The sequence below is a fragment of the Tursiops truncatus genome, chromosome 16 (genome assembly GCF_011762595.2).
Source record: "Tursiops truncatus isolate mTurTru1 chromosome 16, mTurTru1.mat.Y, whole genome shotgun sequence".
NCBI classification, from domain to species: Eukaryota; Metazoa; Chordata; class Mammalia; order Artiodactyla; family Delphinidae; genus Tursiops; species Tursiops truncatus.
The window spans coordinates 63,577,051-63,599,669 of NC_047049.1; the positions used below are offsets into that span (position 1 = coordinate 63,577,051).

At 39.5% G+C, this 22,619-nt stretch overlaps 1 protein-coding gene across 1 annotated transcript in view; it reads left to right on the forward strand.

Moving 5' to 3' along the window:
* The window catches only part of DNAJC12 (DnaJ heat shock protein family (Hsp40) member C12), a 34,343-nt gene extending 12,033 nt beyond the window's left edge, over positions 1-22,310 (forward strand). The window contains exons 3-5 of the mRNA XM_019936210.3: positions 8,393-8,532; positions 15,728-15,932; positions 21,395-22,310. Coding sequence (XP_019791769.1) covers positions 8,393-8,532; positions 15,728-15,932; positions 21,395-21,489 — 440 coding nt within the window. The 3' untranslated portion in view covers positions 21,490-22,310. The remainder of the gene's footprint in view (positions 1-8,392; positions 8,533-15,727; positions 15,933-21,394) is intronic.
* Positions 22,311-22,619: the final 309 nt, after the last annotated feature.

The following is a 22,619-nucleotide window of genomic DNA, read 5'->3' on the forward strand; positions in this document are numbered from 1 at the left end:
ACTAGGGAAGCCCCATGCTCACCTTCCTGACACTCCTTTTTCTTAGCTACCAGGATACGTACGCCCTTATGCTTTTCCTCCTACTTCTTGGGCTGCTCTTTCTGTCTCCTTTGTGACTTCCTTCCCTTCTGTCCTAAGGTTCCCTTCTAAACTCTCTTCTGGGTTTACTCCCCATTTTTTCTCTGGAGTTTTGTCCAAGTCTGTGGTTTCAATCATCAGCTATTTGTTGATGGCTCTCCAATCTATCCTTAACTCAGTTCTCATTCCTCAGTTTCAGACTGTAGCTTCACCTGCTTCTTGGAAATCTCCTTTTGGAGACAATTCAAAGTCACTCTGTGAAAAACTGGACTTGTTATTCATCCTCCTCTCACCTCTTAAAATCATGCTCATTTTTCTATGTTTCCCCATCTCAATAAATGGCACCACCATTCATTCAGTTGGTCAGGCAAAAACCTGTCTCCTTCCTCTGCCTCACATCTACATCTGATTGACTACTAAATGCTGGTGATTTGCCTTCCGCATCTCTCTCCTGTAGGTCCTCTTCCCTCCATCCTCAGAGCCACTGCGGTAGGTAAGCCACTATCATTTCATGCCTGAATCCTTACAGGACTCTAATTGCTTCACACTGCAAATAGTGGTCTTTCTTTCTAGTTACGGAAAGAAATGAAAGATTTAATATGTATAAAACAGTACAAAGAATACTATAACAAATGCCTGTGTGTGTATCACACAGCTTAAAACTTTACCAGTGCAGTTGAAATCTCTTGTGTATTCCTACCCTGATTTTACCCTCAGGGTAGGTAATACTATCTTAAATTTGATGACTGTGTTTACTATATGTGTATACTATAGGTATGTGTATAGTATGTGTATACATGTGATTTTTCTATAAGGAAAATATTATGATTAAGACCTGTCTATAACTCCATATTTCACAAATGGTAAGACCCAACCCCTCTTCATTAAAAAAATTTTTTACCTTATCGTAAATCTCTTAATTAATTTTCTATAGAAATCACTGATCCCTTTGATTTGTATAAACAAGTCATTTTCCAATGTATGAAGTCATCTTTTGTTAGATACTTAACCATTATTTCTGCTCATTTGACCCTCCTCCTTTTTCTTGGCCACGACACATGGCTTTCAGGATCTTAGTTCCCTGACCAGGGATTGAAGCCAGGCCCCCTGCAGTGGAAGCATGGAATCCTAATCACTGGGCCACCAGGAAAGTCCCTCCCCTTTTTCATTAAGGCAATGTGAACAAATCATAAGTGTAAACCTGATAAATTTTTGTCCACATATAACCAGTTTAACCACTGCCCAGATGAAGATGTAGAACATTTCCACCACCCCAGGGAAAGTCCCTTTTCATATCCTGTTCAATGTCAGCACCCTCTCCCATTTTTGGATCTTATCATCATTGATTAGTTTTGCCTAGTTTTGAATTTCATGTAAATGGAATCATACAGTATGTATTCTTTTGCATGTAGCTTCTTTCGCTTTACCTTACGTCTGTGATATTTGCCCGTATTGTACGTGTAGCGATAGCTCATTCTTTGCCATTGCTGGGCCTTTAGGTACAAGCCCCTTCATGTTGTGCTCCCCCCACTTATCTCTATCCTCATTTTCTCTCCACCACCATGCTTACAACCCCATGTTTCAGCCACTCACAACTACCTTGGTTCCTTGATGTGCCCTGCTCTCCACTCTTTAGACCTTTATGTCTATTGCTTTCTCTGCCTGGAACATCCCCGAGGCCTGCCCACCTCCCTGCCCTGCTTTTGATTGGTTGGGTCATGCTCCTGATTCAGGTCTCAGCCTAGCCATCACTTCCTCTGGGATTTATGTGTGCCCCAGCTACCCAGAGCACCCTGCGTATATGTCAGGTGGCCAGCTGTGTATCATATTGTCCTCTTGTCGACAATTTGCTTATTAGTCGTACTGGAAGCTCAGTGAGCCTGGCTTCCTGCTTATCTCCTTCAAGGTGGTATGCCTTGCACCGAGCACAGCACCTGCAGTGGAGGACAGCTACTTTGTGCACATAATTTCTTGAATGAGTGAAAGAATGAACTTGTGAACATTTCTGTAGGAGACATATGAATTACCTCTCTAAACTAGAGTTAATATTAAGATAGATGTCCTAGCATAAAAGTATAAAAATTTGATAAACACTTAAAAAACCCGCCACCACAGATTATTCTTTAACTGGGCTCCTCTCCAGTAAAGCATGGCTTTGAGTTGTTTTTCTGTCCCCAGCAAACAGTTTCTATTCAGGGCGCATGATGAATCATTGTGCGATCATTGCCATTCTAGTGGCCATAGTGTTGGGAGTTTTCATGTACGGGCTACCACAAGGCTTGTTCAGAGAAACACTGGACTGTGTAAATATTGTTTAAAATGAAAGGGTACACAGACATCAATATCTTCCCTTGTAAGGCTTGCAGTAGATAGATGATTCAACCTTTGGGTAGAAATTGCTTTGAAATCTGTTTAAGCATCCATTTCCTTAATTTGGATTAATATGGCTTTCTGAACGTTTAAGTGGTTCTTTACACACTTGGAGAAGGGTTAAGGTTACTGATAAAAATATTTTAAAATGTGAAACAAAAATTCACCCTGATGCTGATTTTAGCTTGACTGAAATCCAGAATATATTGGACAGATTTTGAAACATATTTCATTAAGGTGAAAGGCTAAGCCTTTAGAACAACTGCAGGTAGAAGAAATTAAACTTGTATATACACTTTTTTGGTTTGCTAAATGTAGTCTCAACCGCTGCCACTGAAATGACTGATTTGGTAGCATGACGGAGTAGTAGATATGAACACAGGTTTGTCTGTCTGGATTGCTCCTAGCTCCCACTTATGAGCTAGTTGATTTTGGGCAACCTCTTTGAGCCTCAACATACTTCTAGGTAGAATGGGTAGACTAATAGCATATTATTACTTCATGTGTTTGCTGTGAGGATTAAATGATGTATCTTGCATGTAGGAAGAACTCAATGAATGTTGGCAATTATGAGTCAGTGGACTTTCTTTCCTTGTTTTTATGCAGCATTCCAAGATAAAAATTTAACAAAATGGGATAGTTTTCTCTTTGTAAGTAAACATTAGATCGTTCTCACTCTCATTAAAAAAAAATCTAAATCTAAGGCTTTTAGAGATCTTTGCTCTGCAGTTGTGGGTGATGTAGGCAGGACTGGTTGTGCTATAGAAATTGTGTCACTGAGATCAAAAGCCTCTGGCTGGTACTCATGCCAGTCCTATGTGCACATAACAGTAATGGTTTCAGGCCAATGCTTTATTAACTTCTCTTTGAGCCTGAAGAAAGGGATTTCAAACTAAATTAAGGACCCGTGAAATGGTATTTTTGTTATTGATTTGCAGGCTTCAAAGACATTTGAATATTTGAAGAAGGGGAACTCTTTGTCTCTTACTCACTGAAATATTTCGATGTTTCAATGTTTTCGTACTTTAAAATCTCTTTATTGCTTTTTCCCCCTTGGAATAAAAATAACATACAGTGTTAAATAATGTTGAAAGTGAAAGTCTGCTCTTATCTCTTTTTGCTAGAGAACCACTATTAACAGTTGGTGTATTTTCCTCCAGATTGTTTTCAAAGCATGTCCTGATATCATATTATTATTATTATTTCTCAAGTAATTGTAAGTGGTCTACATTTAAATTGTGGCTATAATAATAATAATACAAATTATACTATGAAATATGAATTAAAAGAACCTCGTATTTTCAAAGTAGACCTAGGAGTTAAATCAGAATGTCTCTTAAAGGTTCCATCATCATTTGCTTGTATAAGCTTATAAAATGAGATCTCTCTTCCCAGAACTGGTATATGTTTATCTTGTATGAGTCATTTGATTAGTGGATATATTAAAGGACAAATATAAATCCAAACTCACTTTTATTAAATGTGGTGAAGGATATGGAACAAGGAAAAGGCCACCTAACAGGAAAGGTAAGGTCTCTTTTGCTTTCTGCTTATCAACTGCCGTTGAGGGATTGATATTAGAATAATTCTTTCATTCCGGAAACTCTGGAAAATGAGGCCAACAATAATGTGCAAACAGAAGGTAAATCATAGATAAAAATGTAAACCTTTACAGCCTCTGCTCTAGTAGTAACTGGCATGTGCATCCATGGTGATAATTTAATGAGCTTTTTATCCCGTTGGAAAAAGTGACACGTCATTTATACATCGGGACATTTACACTGTCGTCAGCAACAGGAAGGATTTTACTCACTGGAGCTAGCAGCTATTGCAAGATGTTTTTTATGTGTTTGTTTTCCTCAGCTTTTTTTTTTTTTTTTTTTTTGCGGTACGCAGGCCTCTCACTGCTGTGGCCTCTCCCGTTGCGGAGCACAGGCTCCGGACGCGCAGGCTCAGTGGCCATGGCTCACAGGCCCAGACGCTCCGCGGCATGTGGGATCTTCCCGGACCGGGGCACGAACCCGCGACCCCTGAATCGGCAGGTGGACTGTCAACCACTGCGCCATCAGGGAAGCCCCTTCCTTAGCTTTTAATAACCCCATCTTTAGGGTCTTCCCTTTAATCTATTAATTGCTACTACCTCCAGCAGTGATATTAAATATTCAATGACCTATTACGTACCTGTGCTGCCCAGCTTTGGACAGGGTCCTGGAGGTGCCCTGCCATGGTTGGCAGTACCTCTGGCTGCTGGAGGAACACTTGAAGTGGTGGTGTTTGGGGGATTAAAGCTCAGGAACAGCAGCTCTGTACCAACTGAGGTACAGAAGTATTTCAGTAGTTTCACAATTGGTATGGTGGTACCATCAGTATTGACTGTACATTTGCCCTAACGTCTTCTGTACCAGAGGATATTGACTACTTCCCGTGAGGTATTTTTAAGCACCATCAGGATAATTTTAATTATTTTTCCCAGTTATACTATTAAAACGTGCCTAATTCACAAAATGTTTTAAGGGCATGTGTCATTTCTTTGGTGCTTAGAGCTCAGGGAATAGCATTATATGAATATCTTTATATTCACATCCAAATTGGAAGCATTCACTCATTCATTCATTGAACAAATACTTTTTGAGCACCTACGACACTGCTCTAGTACAAGGGATGCAGCAGAAACAAAACAAAGTCTCTGCCTTCATGGGGTTTGTATTCTCATGGAGGAGATAGATCATAAACAAATAACTATATATAATGTCAGGGGGTACTATGAAGAAAAGTAAAGCAGGGCAACGGAGATAAAGGAATGGGGCTGATGGAGTGGGCAGTTATTTTATGTAGCATGGTCAGAGAAAACTCCATCGACAAGACAACATCTGACCTGACATCTGGAGGAAGTAAGTCATGTGAGTGCTTGGGGTGAAAGCCTTCTCGGTAGAAAGGACAGCAAGTGCCAAGTCCTGGGGCTGGAGTGTGTCTGGTGTACTCAAGGAACATCAGGGAACCTACTATGGCTGTAGCAAGGGAGATGGGAAAAATAGGAGAAATAGGAGGGGACTTTCCTGGTGGTCCAGTGGTTAAGAATCTGCCTTCCAATGCAGGGCACGTGGGTTAGATCCCTGGTTGGGGAACTAAGATCCCACATGCTGTGGGGCAACTAAGCCCACGTGCCACAACCACTGAGCCCGTGCACCACAACTAGAGAGCCTGAGTGCCACAACTACTGAGCCCATGTCCCACAACTAGAGAGAAGCCTCAGCACTGCAAGGAAGAGCCCGTGTGCTGCAATGAAAGATCCCGCATGCCGCAACTAAGACCTGACACAGCCAAAAATAAATAAATAAATAAATATAAAAAAACTGAGGTCAGAGAAGGAAGAGAGGGGCAGAGGGCAGGCAGAGCATGTCAGACCTAGTAGCCACGGTAAGAATTTTCAATTTAATTCTAAGAGAAATTAAAAGTCAAAATGGAAGTAACTTTGAGCAGAGGAGTGACATTATGTGACTTTTTTTTTTCTTTTTTGGGCTGTGAGGCTTGTGGGATCAGCTTGTGGGATCTTAGTTCCCCGACTAGGGATTGAACCCGCACCCCCTGCAGTGAAAGTAGAGTCCTAACCACTGGACTGCCAGAGAATTCCCTATGTGACTTATTTTTAAAAAGATCACTCTGACTGCTGTGTAGAACACAGACTGAGGCAAAGGCAGGGAGATCAGTTGAGAAGCTAGTATAATAATCCAGCCAAGAGAGGATGGTGGCTTGGACCAGAGTGATGGCAGTGGAGGCGGGGACAAGAGGTCAGGACTTGGCTACATTTGAAAGTAGAGCCAACAGGATTTGCTAATGAATTACAAATGAAATGTAAGAGAAAGAGAAGAGTCAAGGATGACTCCCAGTGTTTAGAAAACTAGTACAGTATGTCCTGACTCCCCATGCAGAACCAGTCTTGCTTCTATATTTCTCTTTATCACACTGTATTGAAATGATTTGCTTATATGTCTGCTTCCTTACTAGACTCTGAGTTTCTCAAGGGTACAACCTGGATCTTAGTGATGAACAAGGAAGATTTTTATTATCCCTGGAGATTAAGGAGAAAGTGGAGATTAGAGGGTCATATGTATTGCAGGAAAATGGAAGGGGCAGGAAGGTAGTCAAGTGTAGCCTTCCTAGCTGGGGAGCCTGGCAAGCTTGGGTTTGAATTGTGGCTCCATCACTTGTAGCTTAGGGACTTGGGGCAAGTTATATGAACCTCCTTCAGCCTTAGACTATATAAAATGTGAATAATACTAATAATATCCACCTCATAAAGTTGTTGTGAGCACAAAAGAAACTCTATATTCATTAGCAATCACTTCCCATTTCCCCCTGCCCAGCCCCTGGCAATCACGAATCTAATTACTGTATAGATTTGTCTATTCTGACTATTTCATATAAATGGCATCACACAGCAAGTGGCCTTTTGTGACTATCTATCTTCTTTCATTTAGCATAATGTTTTCAAGGTTCATCCATGTTGTAGCATATACCACATTTTGTTTATCCACCTGTTGGTTGACAGACATTTGAGTTGTTTCCACTTTTTAGCTAGTATGAATAAAGCTGCTATGGGCATTCATATACAAGTTTTTATATGTGTGGACATATGTTTTCAGTTCTCTTGAGTATATACTTAGGGTTGAAATTCTTGGGTCAAATGGTAATTCTATGTTTAACATTTTGAGGAACTACCAAACTGTAGTTCAAAGCAGGAACATTGTTTTACAATCCCACCTGTATGAGGCTTCCAATTTCTCCACATCCTCACCGACACTTGTTATTATCTATCTTTTTTTTTTTTTTTCATGCGGTACGCGGGCCTCTCACTGTTGTGGCCTCTCCCGTTGTGGAGCACAGGCTCCAGACGCGCAGGCTCAGCGGCCATGGCTCACGGGCCCAGCCGCTCCACGGCACATGGGATCTTCCCAGACCGAGGCACGAACCCGTGTCCCCTGCATCGGCAGGCAGACTCTCAACCACTGCGCCACCAGGGAAGCCCGTATTTTATTTTTTTGATGCTATTGTAAATGGAATTGTTTCCTTAATTTCATTTTCAGATTGTTCATTGCTAATGTATAGAAACACAATTGAGTTTTGTATATTGGTCTTGTATCCTGCTCTACAGAAAGTTTTAACTTCACTGAGGAGCAGAAGACATATTGGAAGTGTTTCCAACAGGTCTTCAAAAGTTTCTATTATATGCCATCTGGTCAAATAGATCAGTGACAAAGCTACCATTTATCAACCACCTACCATGTTATTTCCTGTGTTTAAAACCTCCCAGGAGCTTCCCATTGCTCTTACAAGAAAAAACAGACCAGAATCCTTAGCATAACCTCTAAGGTCCTGGGTGACCGGGCCCTTGTCTACTCTACAGGCCCACCCCTCATTGTTCTTCCCCTGACCCGTGTCTTCCTGCCAAACTGGCATCCTCTACTTCCTCTAAATAAACATGCTTTTTTTTTTTTTTTTTTTTTTTGCCTTAGAGTCTTCATTTACACTGTTCCTCTAGCCTGCTCATTACCCTCTATCACACTACCACTAGAAAAGGTAGTTTTCTTCCTAGTAGACAAGATTGTAATTTTCCCAATGTTTATAAACGTCTGTCCTGTGAGGTAGATTATGTCTATTGTTCACATCTGTGTCATCAGCACCTGGGAGAGCACCTGGCACATCACTGGAGCTCAGTAAAGGGAGTGGATAAACAGTGAGCCAGGTACATTATGTACAAAATCTCACTTGTCCTTATGATGCACTTTACAAATGAGGAAACTAAAGCTTGATGAAGTGAACTGGCCCAAGGTTACACAGCTGGTAAATAACAGAGACATATTTCAGTGAGATCAGTTAGATTGTATGGGAGTTTAAAAATAACTCCTCCGGGAAAGTAGTGCTCATTTTAAAATTTGTTTTCTAGTGGAGACTTTTCAGAAACTGCAGAAGGCAAAGGAGATTTTGACTAATGGAGCAAGTCGAGCCCGCTATGACCACTGGAGAAGGAGCCAGATATCGATGCCATTCCAGCAGTGGGAAGCTTTGAGTGACTCGGTGAAAACGGTAGGTTTCTCTCTGGGATTAACTGAATTTATGAAGCTCAGGCTGCCCCTGGATTAGACTCACATAGTAGCTTAAAGAGTCAGCAGACAAGAGGAGAGAGAAGACCAAGAGGCTGGTAGTATCTAGATATAACACAGTGTCCACAAAATCCTGTGAAGGGAAAGTCAGTACATCAGGGCCAGAAGAGCCTCTGACTACATTTGTCAGTCTCTTTGGCTGTTTGATTCAGTATATGTATATGCTCCCCGTTATCATTTACTGTTTTATACATTCTGATAACTGCGCTTCTCAAGTTGCTCATATAATACTGCCGAACCTTGAACCATTGCAAATTCATATTCTCCATCTTTTTAGTTCATATGAGCCTGTTCTCTTCTCAAGGCTTAATAAATTCAATAAAAAATAGAACCTGGGCTTCCCTGGTGGTGCAGTGGTTGGGAGTCCGCCTGCCGATGCAGGGGACACAGGTTCGTGCCCCGGTCCGGGAAGATCCTACATGCCGTGGAGCGGCTGGGCCCGTGAGCCATGGCCGCTGAGCCTGCGCTCCGCAACAGGAGAGGCCCCGACAGTGAGAGGCCCGCGTACCGAAAAAAAAAAAAAAAAAAAAGGACCTAATTAATCAAAGAAATCTGTAAATTATTTGTAAATTATTCCCATTATTAATTCTGTTGAAAGAATTGTTGGATAGATGCAGAGAGACTTTTTAAACCATTGTGTTATTTTCCTTCATGGCATTAGAAAAGCTAAATACAAAATAATCTCTGTAATTACTGTGTTATGTATTTATTTTGTTCTTCCATGGACCTTTGTAGAGAAAATATAATTTTAAAGGTTTTTATATTCTTTTGTGTGTGTGTGTGTGGTACGCGGGCCTCTCAGTGTCGTGGCCTCTCCTACTGCGGAGCACAGACTCCAAACGCGCAGGCTCAGCAGCCATGGCGCACGGGCCTAGCCGCTCCGCAGCATGTGGGATCTTCCCGGACCGGGGCACGAACCCGCGCCCCCTGCATCGGAAGGCGGACTCTCAACCTCTGCGCCACCAGGGAAGCCCAGTTTTTACATTCTTAGACATGATTTATTTTCTGGCTTTTTTTTTACAGGGACATTTTTCAATAACATGAGACATAGAATGCATAAGTTACCTTATAAGGAAGTCTTAAGGGACATATTAGAATTAGTGTATAAAGTGATTCACATCTCTTGAATTATAGCTCTTCAAGGTTACATTTAGATTCCTTCTGGATAGTTTTTATTTTAAGGAGACTCGAGCAAATTGTTTTGTCACTGATAAAAAACCTGCAACAATGAGGGAGGGTCTTTGAAGTAATGGAGAAGAACAATGAAAAACTCTCAAGGAATGTAGTTAAAGCCACTCTACATAACATGTAAACTGTTTTCTTAATCTCATTTTGGAATGCAGTGTATATTCAAATGGTTTAAGGTGGGTTAAGTATTTATGAAGGACTAACCACAAGATGGTTGAATATATACACAAAATAACTAGAGAGAATCTCTAAAAAAATAGTGACAGCTTCACATACACAAAAATAAGATTTTTTTCCTTTACATTGTGTATATCCAAAATTCCTTGTTAACACTGACTAAATAAACATTGTTCTGCCACCTCTACATAACTATTTCTAGTCTCTTGAGTGCTACACACTGTAACTGCTACTGAATTAGTGACCCTTGTTATTTTAATGCCTTTTGATTTATAGTTCATTTTGCTTGATGATCCACTGAACTCTATTACTTAACTTTAACTGCTAATATCAAGTTAGCTGAGGATTTTTCAAAAACTCTTCTCCAAGCCCCTGCTCTAATTTATATTGCAGACGTCTTTCCATTAAACACTAATGTCCTGTCTCCAAACACATCGTTTCTGCTTAGAATTTAGCTTAACTATGAACTCTTTGAGGTCTTACAATAATTACATATCAGATCTTACTGGCTGCATCATTAGTCTTGTCAGCAAACTTGAAATATTATGCTGGGCTAGCATTTGGTTCAGGATTTATTTTTATTAGTGGTACAAAAATGATGAGATGCATATCCTCCTATTTTAAATCAGCAGTGATATTTTTCCTTGCACAGTCTTCTTTGGGCTCAACCTTGTCGTTTCTGACTTACTTTTGTTCTATTCCTCAGTGAACTTTGAAACCCCTATACCAAATTTCATGTGTTTTGTACCTCATTCGATAGATTTTCTGAAACTTCCTTTCATTCCTTTCTGTTCTAATCCTCACAGTGACTTCTGCATGTGAAAACCTCACCTCTCTCTACAACATTTTAGTTGTTTTTTTGTGTGTGTGCATTTCATTTGTCCATCCTTTCACACTCACTAGAGAAATTAATAACAATTGCCATACCTAGTATTGCTCATCACCTATTAGATCACCATCTTTTTGTAGATAAACATCACCATTAGGGTGTTTGGATTAGGTATATTACATAGGTCATTCTGACAATAAAATGGTTATAATTTAGGATTATAGGTGAAATTTTAGGTGACGTTTATCTAAAACACATCTGCACGTTCTCTTGCCCTAAAAGTGCAGGACAAATCACAATGTACTTTTGCAGCGTCACACAGGTTCATAATACAGGAATCTCCTTGGGAGAATTCCTCAAATGAACCATAGCTTCAGGGTGGACACATTTCTATCATCCAAGAGTGATGAAACTCTAACTGGTATTTTTTTTTCCTCACACCAAGTCCCTGTCACTTCACTAGCTATTAAGTTTTGTTTTCCATTTTAGAAGTTCCTCCTGATAGTCTAATTGTAAAAATATTTTAAGAATTCATTCAGGTTAGTGAATATGCTGGAAATTTAAGTCTAGATATGTGATGTTGGTTTAAAAAAAGGGACTATGAAGTGAGGACTTCAGTAACTATGGCCTTTGGGATCTTGGAATAACTTGAAAACAGACACCTTTCCAGCTCAAAGAATCTCAGAGAAATCATCGTTGTCTTGCTAAATGGTTTTACCCCAAGGGATCCAGGGTATGAATGGCTCTCCCTCTTGCTCCAAAATATATGGCTTTAGGATGGTTGTGGGAAAATGGTTGCAGTCAAAATAAAATTCTGAGAAAAAATTCTCATAAGTCGTTAAAAATGTCCCATGCTGTACCAATTGCTACAAATGCTTTCAAAGTGTTTACTATAGGTCAGTCATTAACCCTCACCACCCATCTAAGGCAGACTGTAGGCACTTTTATTCCAAAAGAAAAGTACTGAGGCAAGAGTTGAGGGCTTCCCTGGTGGTGCGGTGGTTGAGAGTTCGCCTGCCGATGCAGGGGACACGGGTTCGTGCCCCGGTCCGGGAAGATCCCACATGCCGCGAACTGGTTGCGCCCGTGAGCCATGGCCGCTGAGCCTGCGCGTCCGGAGCCTGTGCTCCGCAACGGGAGAGGCCACAACAGTGAGAGGCCCGCGTACCGAAAAAAAAAAAAAAAAAAAAAAAAAAGTTGATACATTGTATACAGGCCACCTAGCTGACCTGTGATACATACATCTAACGTTTTCAGCTCTTGATACATTTTATACAGGCCACCTAGCTGACCTGTGATACACACATCTAACGTTTTCAGCTCTTTTCACTAACTTTCTCAGTATCTTTCCCCCTCCACAAACGAAGCCACTGGCCAGCCTCCTCTATTCCGCTCACATGTAAAAAACCCAAGAAACTAAGCAAACAAAACAACAAACCAAACCAAGCAGATTATATTTTACACTAGCTGAGGCCATTGCCTCTTTTTAAAATTAACATTTTTATTTTGATATAAAACCTACAGAAAAAAATGCTCAAAACCTGCATTTACAGTTTAGCAAGTGGCTGTGAAGTGTACACTCTGTATACACCACCCCTCACCCCAACACACATATTACTGGCACCAAGAAGCTCCCTCCTTATATTGGTACATTTTGGCAACCACAACTCAATCTAATTTTTAAACTCTAGTTGTACATATGTATAATCTTGTCATAGAAAATTTAGAACACACCAAAAAATAAAAAGAAAGAAAAGAAAAAATAACTTCACAATGCTGCCATGCAAAGATAACCCCATTTGTATTTTGGTACATTTCCTTCCAGTGTTTTCTGTCCTTCATTTGTTAGTGTGAGAACCGGTTACACTGAATGGTGGCAGTAACTGCTTTATGGGGTCTTTTTTTGGGGAAGAGGATTCAGGATGACGCTCCTTTGCAGTTGGGGAGAGATAGGTTGAATGTGGGAAGAAGTGAGTTTTCAGGTTGGATTAGGGCAGAAGGCTTGAATATACTTAAGGTTTTAGGCTGTGTACAGGCTATATTGCCCGCCAGTCTGTATATTTTATGTATATGTATCTATCTATATATTTATATATCTATATTTGAATATATCTTTCCAGCTTTTAATTTAGTTGAGATCATGCTATTTGTGATCATATTGGCTATTATTTATAAACACCATGTCATTAACATTTCCCAATTCTCTTAAAAAACGATGAACAGATTTGTTTAAAAGAGTCCAAGAAGGCATTTTACCCCTTTGTACTTTCTTTGTACCCCTTTCTTCATGGTGAGGTACTTCTCCTGGCTCCTGCCTGTGTGCACAGTGTTAAGGCTCCTGAGACAGGTGGTAAGAAATTGTGGTATCTCTCTAAGCTCTTTAAGGTGCTAGTGATCTCTGCCCCTTCCCCGCCACCTCCCACTTCCCACCTCCCTCCACCCCACGTAGCGAACTTGGCCAAATACACACATAATGGGCCACCGCCTGCCTACGTTGATTTGTTTAAACTAGCAAATAAAGTGGTGCTCTGGGGAGAAGCTGGCAACCGCAGTATTTTGAGATAGTTCAGACCTCAGTGCACTAAAGATGAAAAGCCCGATGCCCCTTGCAACATGGGGCACGTGTGTAGCAGAGGCAGTGGCCCCTGCCATGGTTTGTGGCACAGTTTTTTTTTTTTTGTGGCACAGTTTTTAAATGTCACAACTTCTGAGCTTATTCGCTAAGCCTTGGACTTTAGAAAAATCAATGTTTTATTTGGTTTGGTTTCTTTGCTTTGCTTTTATTCTGTTTTTTTTTTGCAGCACAGGAAAAGAATATCCTGGATATTAGGAGGATAATATATTCTGGGTTTTAAAGTTGCCCAAATATGTGGCTTATGGGTTTTTCTTGGGTTTCTGAGCAACAGAGGTAGTATGCTACAGTTCAGCAGTGCTTCAGAAATAGCATCCCACAATATCCAGATGAGGTTTCAAGAAACAGTTATGTTTATTATTTTGGTTGATGTCAGGGCTAATTATTCTACTTGAAATATTCTTGACACAGCAAACTCTCACTCTTTCTTACTCTGTATTCATCTATTTGTCTTTTCATTTATCTACCCATCCATCCAATTTTAAACATTTTAATAGGAAACACAGGGAGTTTCCTGACGGTCCAGTGGTTACGAGTGGTGCTTTCACTGTTGTGGCCCAGGTTCAATCCCTGGTCAGGGAACTAAGATTCTGCAAGCCGCACAGTGCAGCCAAAAAAAAAAAAAAAAAAAAAAGACAAAGGAAATACATATACAGGACACACGTGAAAAAGGTACAAAAGGATGTATGGGGAAAAGTAATTGTCTTGTGCTTTTGTTCCATTTTGAAGATCCATTTTTCATTTTTTCCTCACTCCTGACACTACCATCAGAAGCCAGAGCTAGGCTGGAAAAATTACACCATTAAGTTACTTGACAAAGGACCACCACCCAAGTATATTGGACGCAGTTCTAGGATGTCAGGTTTCTGGGGGGTGTTTTCAAGTGTTTTGGATATTGTGTTTGTCTAAAAATATAAAAGTTTTACCAGAAGTTAGTGGGCAATGCCCGACACTTGATTTATGGTCCCTGATTTTTTAAAATTGTAAGTTAAAAAAATATAATAAAACAACACTTTTGTTAAAAAAAATCAAAATAGTACAATAGGATATGTAATAAAAAGTGAGTCCATCCTTACTCCAGACTCCAGTTCTACTCCCCTCTCTCAGAAAGCCACCATTGCAGCTTCTTGTGTTTCCTTCCAGAAACCTTCCATACAGTATACACATACACATTCATATTATTATTAAAAAGTGGAAAGATATTTAGAAAGTTCTCATTATTTTGATGATAACTGGACTTTAAGTGAATCCACTTAAAATTAGGACAAATATTTCACAGTAAATATTGATTGACTTTCTGCTTTGTGCCATGAGTTTTCTTAAAGAGAAGATGTATAACCCAGAATTCTAATATTTGCCAACTCTTCATTGATCATGGCTGGATGGAAGGTCACAATAGTAGAGTGGGGATAGTAGTTACAACAGTAGTTAGGTTTAATCTCTGGCATGGCTCAAGGTACACAGCCCAATTGTCTGTTTTTTGATAGTAAAATACACAGAAAACTTACCATTTTAACCATTTTAAAGTGTACATTTCAGTGGCATTCAGTACCTTCCCAATGTTGTTTACCCATCATCACTATCTAGTTCCAGAACTTTTTCATCACCCCAAAAGGAAACCCTGTACCTGTTAGCATCACTCCCTATTCCCCTCTCTCCAGCTTCTGGTAATCACTAATCTGCTTTCTATCCGTATGGATTTGTCTATTCTGGAATTATACAATATGTGCATTTTATTTCTGGCTTCTTTTACTAAGCATAGTGTTTTCAAGGTTTAGCCACTTTGTAGTACTTTCCTCCTTTTTTATGGCCAAATAATATTCCATTGTATGAATATGCCACATTTCTGTTTATTCATTCACGAATTGATGGACATTTGGATTGTTTCCACCTTTTGGCTCTTGTGACTAGTGCTGCTATGAACACTTGAGTTTAAGTTTTTCTTTGAACACTTGTTTTCAATTCTTTTGTGTCTAGGAATTGAATTACTGGGTCATATGGTAATTTTATGCCTAACTTTCTAAGAAAACATCTCATTCTTGGAATCTCTCTGATGCTGGTCCCTTTGCTTTCTACCAGGATATGGATTTCTCCTTATATCATTAGTTTTCCAAATCAGTGAGGATTAATTGATTAACATCTGAATTAATTAATATCTGGCTAATAGTCAAGTCTAACATTTTGTTAATCAGCACTATACTAGCAGGTTAGGTGTTACCACATATTGAACTTTAAATATAGAAACTATATAATATTGATTTTATATTATACATCTGCTTTCAATTAATGTAGTCAATGCACTGGGCTACCAGAGGTAAAAAAGATCTGATGTTGGAAGAATCTGACCAGGCTCATACCAATAAAATTGAAAATGAGGAACTGAATGAGCAAAAAGAGATAAAGAATGAGGAGTTCGGTCCAACCACAGAGAAAATGGAGCAAAAAGAATCCAAATCCATGGAGAAGTCATTCTCCTCACAAAATCCAGATTCTCCAGGTAAGTCATGTCATGTAGCTTTGCAGAACAGAGAAGGTGTGAAATTAAAAGGCTCATTTTATATTGTATTTATTCTCAACCTTTCCAGCTACATAGTAGTGCCAAATATAAGGGCTGGTTTAGCACCTTAAAAGATACTTACCTAGCATTGACACAGAAACTAGAAGATATATTCCTTAATACATTCCTTGCAAGGGAAAACTTGAGACATTTCTGGGATCGTCATCGCTTTACTAAAACAGTACTAGCTAACATGTGTTGGGAATTTACTATGTGTAGTTCTTTACATATATTACTTTACATCTATTATCTTGTTTAATATTAATTTTACATATATTAATTTATTTAATCCTCATTACAAGTTTGTGAAGTTGGTACCAATATTATAAATTTATTTATTTGTTTTTATTTTTGGCTGTGTTGGGTCTTCGTTACTGTGCGCCGGCCCTCTCCAGTTGCGGCCAGTGGTGGCCACTCTTCGTTGTGGTGAGCGGGCCCCTCACTGCGGTGGCCTCTCTTGTTGCGGAGCACGGGCTCCAGGCGTGCGGGCCTCAGCAGTTGTGGCACGCAGGTTCTAGGGCGCAGGCTCAGTAGCCATAGCGCACGGGCCCAGTTGCTCCATGGCATGTGGGATTTTCCCGGGCCAGGGATCAAACCCATGTCCCCTGCATTGGCAGGCAGACTCCCAACCACTGCACCAGCAGGGAAGCCCAGGTTGGTACCAATATTATTCTCATTGTATAGATGAGAAAACTGAAGCCTAGAGAGGTTGAATAATTTTCTCAAGGTTATCCAGCTTGTATGTGGCAGGGGAGAGGTCTGAACTGAGGCAGTTTGGTTGCAGAGTCTGCATTCTAAGGCATTGCACTATCCTGAGAAGATACCTTACCTGTAAGTAGATTTATAGACATCTGACCCATGTATATATCCATTGAAGCAGGGTATTACAGAGGTTAAACTCTTGGCTCCCCAGCTATACAACCTGGGTTCATATCCTAGCTCTACCATTTATTATCTGTATTACTGGGTAAAAGTTACTTAACTTCTCTACACTTCAGTTTTCTCATCTACAAAATAGAGATCAGAATGGTACCTTCTCATAAAGTTACCATGAGGATTAAATGAGACGATCCATGCAAAATGCTTAGCACAGTGATTTGCCTATGGCAGGCCCTGGATAATTGTTAGCTATTGTTATCATTTCTTTGTCTATCTGGCCATCCCACTGTATTTATCTTGTACAGGTGTGTTATGTACACACACGTTAACTGTCCTCCAAATTCTTGATTCTCATGGTTGTGATACAACACCCCACTAGAATTTAGCCTTTAAGTAAAAGGTTCCTGAATGTTCTCGAACACTTCTTACAAAAAAGAAGATAATTCGATAGTTTGTGGTGAACTATAGTCTTTCTAGAGACAGTCACTTCAAAACTCTCTCTGGGGAGAACTTTTACATGCTCACTACTTGTTGGGAATAAAGATTCTTAGAGCTTCCTTCAGGTGCCTCTGCTGGTTACCCAAGAGATCCTTTCATAGAGCCTGCAGTTGACTGCATCAGCCGCATAACTGGCAGTGGTTATAATATAACAAACCAATCAAAGCAGAAGCTTGAATGTCCTAAAAACAGTGTTTTAGGCAAACATACACATACAAACACCCACCCACAGGCATTCACAGGCAAACACGTGAATGTTTCTCCATTTAGCCGTGGAATGTTCAGATCTGGGCTTCCGGAACCCTTTGGGCCTCCCTGTGACTATATGTTTCAGATTCAGACCTATTCTGAGTTCACCAGAGTTGAGGGGGTTGATCACGTCAGATTCTCACACTGAGGCCCCACTTAAATCCCTTTCATAAGATTCTATAAAATTCTCTTTCTTTTCAAAAACAGTTATTTAGATATTTAAAAACCCCAAAGTAATATGAGCTTATCATTAAAAATTCAAAGAATCACATATAGACAACAATTTAGTGTCTACCCTAGTCTCATCCTTCTCTGCTTCTACTTCCTGAAGTAACCAATGCAGATGCCCAGGTGTGTCTCCTTCCATAGCCTTTGTTTGTCTATGCTAACAAAGGCATGTATAAGCATATGTTCGTTTGTGAGGGCTTTACAAATAAAGAATGGGGTTATACTGTGCACATTCCTCTCTGTTGTACAGTAGCTAAGAGCACAGACTCTGGAACCAGAGCCTAGCTTTTCCCACTGATGAGTTGTGTGACCTTGGGCAAGTGAGATAACCTCTCTGTATTTGCATTTTCTTATCTCTATATATTAGTTAAAATGTTTGTGTCTACCTCTACCTTGTAAAGTCTTTTTTTTTTTTTTTTTGGCTGTGCTGGATCTTTGTTGCTGCGTGTGGGCTTTCTCTGGTTGCGGTGCGGGGGCTTCTCATTGCGGTGTCTTCTCTTGTTGTAGAGCACGGCCTCTAGGCATGCTGGCTTCAGTAGTTGTGGTGTGCGGGCTTCAGTAGTTGTGGCTCACGGGCTCTAGAGCGCAGGCTCAGTAGTTGTGGCGCATGGGATTAGTTGCTTGGCGGCATGTGGGGTCTTCCCGGACCAGGAATTGAACCCGTGTGCCCTGCATTGGCAGGTAGATTCTTAACCACTGCGCCACCAGGGAAGCCTTTTTTTTTTTTTGTAAGGTCTTTCTGAGAAGTAAATAACATATGTAAAATATTTAGACCTGGTACATGGCCATTGCTTTTTTTTTTTTTTTTTTTTTTGCGGTATGTAGGCCTTTCACTGCTGTGGCCTCTCCCGTTGTGGAGCACAGGCTCCGAACGCGCAGGCTCAGCAGCCATGGCTCACGGGCCCAGCTTCTCCGTGGCACATGGGATCTTCTCAGACCGGGGCACGAACCCGTGTCCCCTGCATCGGCAGGCGGACTCTCAACCACTGTGCCACCAGGGAAGCCTGACCATTGCTTTTTTAACGTTAGCTTTTATTACTATGGGACTCCTCCTTAGACCCTTATATTTAGAATGAACTCATTAGAATGAACAGCTGATAAATATTCCACAGTGTAGATATATTGTAATTTACTCAGAACAAATTGTGATGCCAGTTTTGATACCCTCACATTGTGAAATGTATTCTCTTACTGTGGTTGAGGAATGAAGCAGAGGGGGTGAGAGGAGGGAGGATCACTGTTTTGAAAGCTGTTGTTGGAGAATAAGAATTACGCAATTTTGCTGAAAGCTGCATTTACCAGTATTTTCTTAATGTTGTTTAAGAGATTATTGGCTGTTCTGAGTAGTGCCTTAAAGTTAGGGTTTCATATGCCAAAGCACAGTTGCCTGATTATTTATAATTTCATTTGACTGCACTGTAAATTTTTATAACATCAGCATTTAAGAAATATTATTCATGTCAGCTTTACCAAGCCCTGAGTGGCTTCCCACATAACTTTTCAGCATTTTTGTTAATTTCCTCAAGCAGTGCTTGATATTTACTTTGAAGTTTGCCTTTTGATGCCTCTTCTGTGATGAGCTTCTATTAAATAGTCCCCATGATTTTCTGATTCTTCAATGCAACCAGGAAAATAAGGAGCATGGCATCTGAAAACCCATGTGCGAGACAATCTTACTTTTACTTTCTTTTCATTTAAATATGCAATAAATGTGCCTTCTGATGAATACAATTCTAGAATCAAACATCCTGGAGTAAATAAAAACAAATGTAGCAGATGCTGTTGATGTGCTAACATATCCTCTGGGCATTGCCAACCCTACGGCTCCCACCAGTGCTTTCTCCGGCAGTGAGTCCGGCTTGGCAGCAGTGAGCGGGCAGTTAAGTACCAGGGAGTAAACACGCTCTGGGTGTAGCCATCGGATGATAATGAATGGGAGTGGGAGGCTAAATTCCCCAGCGCCTTCACCCCTCAAGTGGAATAACTCTCAGGGGTCTTTACAAACTTGGTTCCTTTCCCTACCAGGGTCTCCTGGGATCAACTAACTCCCCAAGTTAGCCACTTGAATTCAAGTTCTTGTCTGGGGTCTACTTCTAGGTGGACCCAAACTCGAAAACATCTTTTCAAACTACAGAAATAACATGTATTTAGTGTAGAAATGTGAGAAAATATGGTCAAGCAAAAGGAAGAAAATACAATAACTTGTAGTCTTACCACTTAGGGAAATATGTATTATTGTTATTTTGGTATATTTTAAGATATGTTAGTATACCTAAAATGAAAAGGATATTACTGTACATATTTTGTGTGTGTGTTTCAATTACAGGTTGTCAGAAACAATTTCCTTTTTGCTTTTTCCCCAAATGGCAATTCTTTAGATTTTTTTCTCTGATAGTTCTAAAGAAAGTGCAGATCCTATTTTCCTGGGATAATCACTGTCAACTATTCTGTGTATATTTTTCCTACTACATATTTAGATAATATTTCAAATATCGATGGAGGCATATTTAATATATTATTCTGTAACCTGCTTTTACATCAGCAATATTATAAAAGTAAAAAATGATACAAGGCATACTTGTTCATCGCAGAAAAATAGGAAAATACAGATAAACAAAAAAAGAGTATAAAAAATGAAAATCATATCTATTCCAACTCTTCAGGAATAGTTACTGTTAACATTTAGGGGTAATTACTTAGAGACTTAAAAAAATTTTATATAAATACCCATGTAAATATGAATTTATGAACGAGATCATGCTGTCTAAACTGTTTCGTAACTACCAGTTACTTAGCAATATGTTACGAACATTTTTCTATGATGATAAATATTAAAACATTGTTAATGATTATATCAAAGCCTTTTAACCAATTTTCTATTACTGAAGATTTAGACTATTTCTTTATTTTTTAAACATTTACAAATGGTATCATAATAAACATCCTTAGAGTTAAGTCCTTGAGCACATCATGATTATTTCATTAGGATACATTTCTAGAAGTAGAATTATTGGCTTAAAGGTTTATATATTTTAATGAGTTTGATAAACATTGCCAAATTGCCTGCTAGAAGTTTTGCCAGTTTACACTTCCTCCAGTAGAGAATGAAAATGACCTTTCCTCTAATTTTCCACAAAGTTGTTTATTAGAATTAAAAAAAAAATCTTACTACTGTGGAATAAATTATTTGTATTTCCAGGGATCCTTTCCATTGACCTGCTACTTTTGACAGCTGTTTGAAAGTAGTTTCTAATTTGCTTGCAGATGAATTGTCAAAATTCCCACCACTGGAAGTATCTATAAATATCTTTTTATTAATAAGCATTTAAACACGTAAGGCCCTCTCATCCATATAAACCAATTCCTGTTCATAAGGATTCAATAGTCTGCTTATCCATTTCTGTAAGATATTACTAATTCATACCAAAGACTTACCCTTACATTTCACTTACTGCAATGAAATCTAATCAACAAGCTGTTTTACTATTATAAATAAGCTTGACTTTTCCTACCTCTGATTTTAAAATATTCTCTTCTCTCTTCTACAGGTTTTTCAGATGTGAACTGTTGGCACCTTCGTTTCCGCTGGTCTGGGGATGCTCCTTCAGAACTCCTGAGGAAATTCAGAAACTATGAAATATGAAATGTCCCTGCTCCACAGGGGGGAGAGGGAGAAGGAGGGAGGGAGAGAGACAAAGAGAGAGAGAGAGAGATCATTCCCTGCGCTGCCAACATACAGCCTTTGTTCAAATCTTAAAAATGTCATGTTTGTGAATTGCTGAGTACAAATTAATTCCTCCACCCTTGATCCTGTTCTCTCAATATGTTTTCTAAACAAGAAAATTTTCAGACTAGTTTCTTTCAATATTTGAGTAAATTACGGCTCTTAGATCCAGAGTAGATTGTATTATGTGCGTTTTCCTGTTAATGTTATTTATAGAAATCCATTAAAAATCGATCTCTATATTTAAATATTTCATTGATATACCATGATCTTTATGAGTGCTAGATGTACAAGAAATGTTTTCTGACTCTGGATTTAAAATGAAATGTGAAATTACTTGTCTAAACTCCATTGAATAAAATAAATAATTTTCCCAAACTTCATAATGAATTTATAATTCAACTGTATTTTGAAAATAATTTGAATAAGTATTTCTACTTCAATCTTAATAATTATAAATTTAAAAGGTTATTATTCATTTGAGAAAATGTTTTTACAAGATTTATTATATAGCAGGTGATAAACTTATAAACTATGTTCTAACTATGAAAATGGGCCTGTTACATAACACATCCTTTTTAGGTTGGAATTACTAGGTTTGCCATGTGTAGTCTATGGTTATTTTTTGTTTGGAAACAAGTGAATGAAAAATTAAGAAGAAAGATGATTTTAGAGCAGGGGTTCCTTGGTCAAAACAGAGTTTTCACTGGCCTATAGCAAAATGAAAAAAATACAAATATAGGAAGTTTTTTTTTTTTAAATAAATCTATTTATTTATTTATTTATTGGCTGCGTTGGGTCTTCGTTGCTGTGCGTGGGCTTTCTCTAGTTGCGGCGAGCGTGGGCTACTCTGTTGTGGTGTGCGGGCTTCTCATTGCGGTGGCTTCTTTTGTTGCAGAGCATGGGCTTTAGGAGTGCAGGCGTCAGTAGCTGTGGCGTATGGGCTTAGTTGCTCCACGGCATGTGGGATCTTCCCGGACCAGGGCTCGAACTCGTGTCCCCTGCACTGGCAGGCGGATTCTCAACCACTGCGCCACCAGTGAAGTCCC